This window comes from Gavialis gangeticus, unplaced genomic scaffold (genome assembly GCF_001723915.1).
Source record: "Gavialis gangeticus isolate Ggan-Ray unplaced genomic scaffold, GavGan_comp1, whole genome shotgun sequence".
NCBI classification, from domain to species: Eukaryota; Metazoa; Chordata; order Crocodylia; family Gavialidae; genus Gavialis; species Gavialis gangeticus.
In genome coordinates, this window is record NW_017729034.1 from 22262550 (window position 1) to 22263148 (window position 599).

The 599-nt window shown below is 41.7% G+C and overlaps 1 protein-coding gene across 1 annotated transcript in view; it reads right to left on the bottom strand.

The window, feature by feature from the left end:
* Positions 1-599, bottom strand: part of PLB1 (phospholipase B1) — a 127749-nt gene that overhangs the window by 4409 nt on the left and 122741 nt on the right. The window contains exon 49 of the mRNA XM_019526696.1: positions 490-585. Coding sequence (XP_019382241.1) covers positions 490-585 — 96 coding nt within the window. The remainder of the gene's footprint in view (positions 1-489; positions 586-599) is intronic.

Consider the following 599-nt stretch of genomic DNA (forward strand, 5'->3'; position numbering starts at 1 on the left):
GGTTTCTCACCCTTCTTAGAGTCAAGGCCCCCCTTGGAAAATGCCAGCTTTTACTTTTCACATTTTTTTTTTTTTTTTTTTACTACAGAAAGATACTAGAATGATTCTTCTGTTGCAAAGGACTCAGAAAGACCACAACAGACCAGGCTGGGTTTGATCCTATGGATTCCTATTCGAGATCTCTGGGTTTATCTTATAAATCATGTGTAGGCACTTGTACACCTAACAGTGCTAATGCTGCATGCTACCCCAAGACACCCTTAAAAAGATCTTGGTGTCACAGCACTCTGATTGAGAATCACTGATTTATCCAATACTATTGCATTAGGATGCAGGCCAGGGAAGGCATAGTTGTTACTGAACAGCAGCACTTCCCTCCCAGTCAGTCTAGCCATTTTCTATTTCACTTCTCCCTGTAGTATCTGTGTCCCTTCTATTCTTCTGAGCTCCTTCCATAAGTACATATGGAGCTATTGTATAAACCTTTACCATGTTATTCCAGAGAGCCATGGCCATCTCAGCATAGCCTCTCTCAGCAAAATGGAAGCAATCCACAGCAAAGAAACTCAGATCTGGCTTTCTAGCCTGCAATAGAAGAA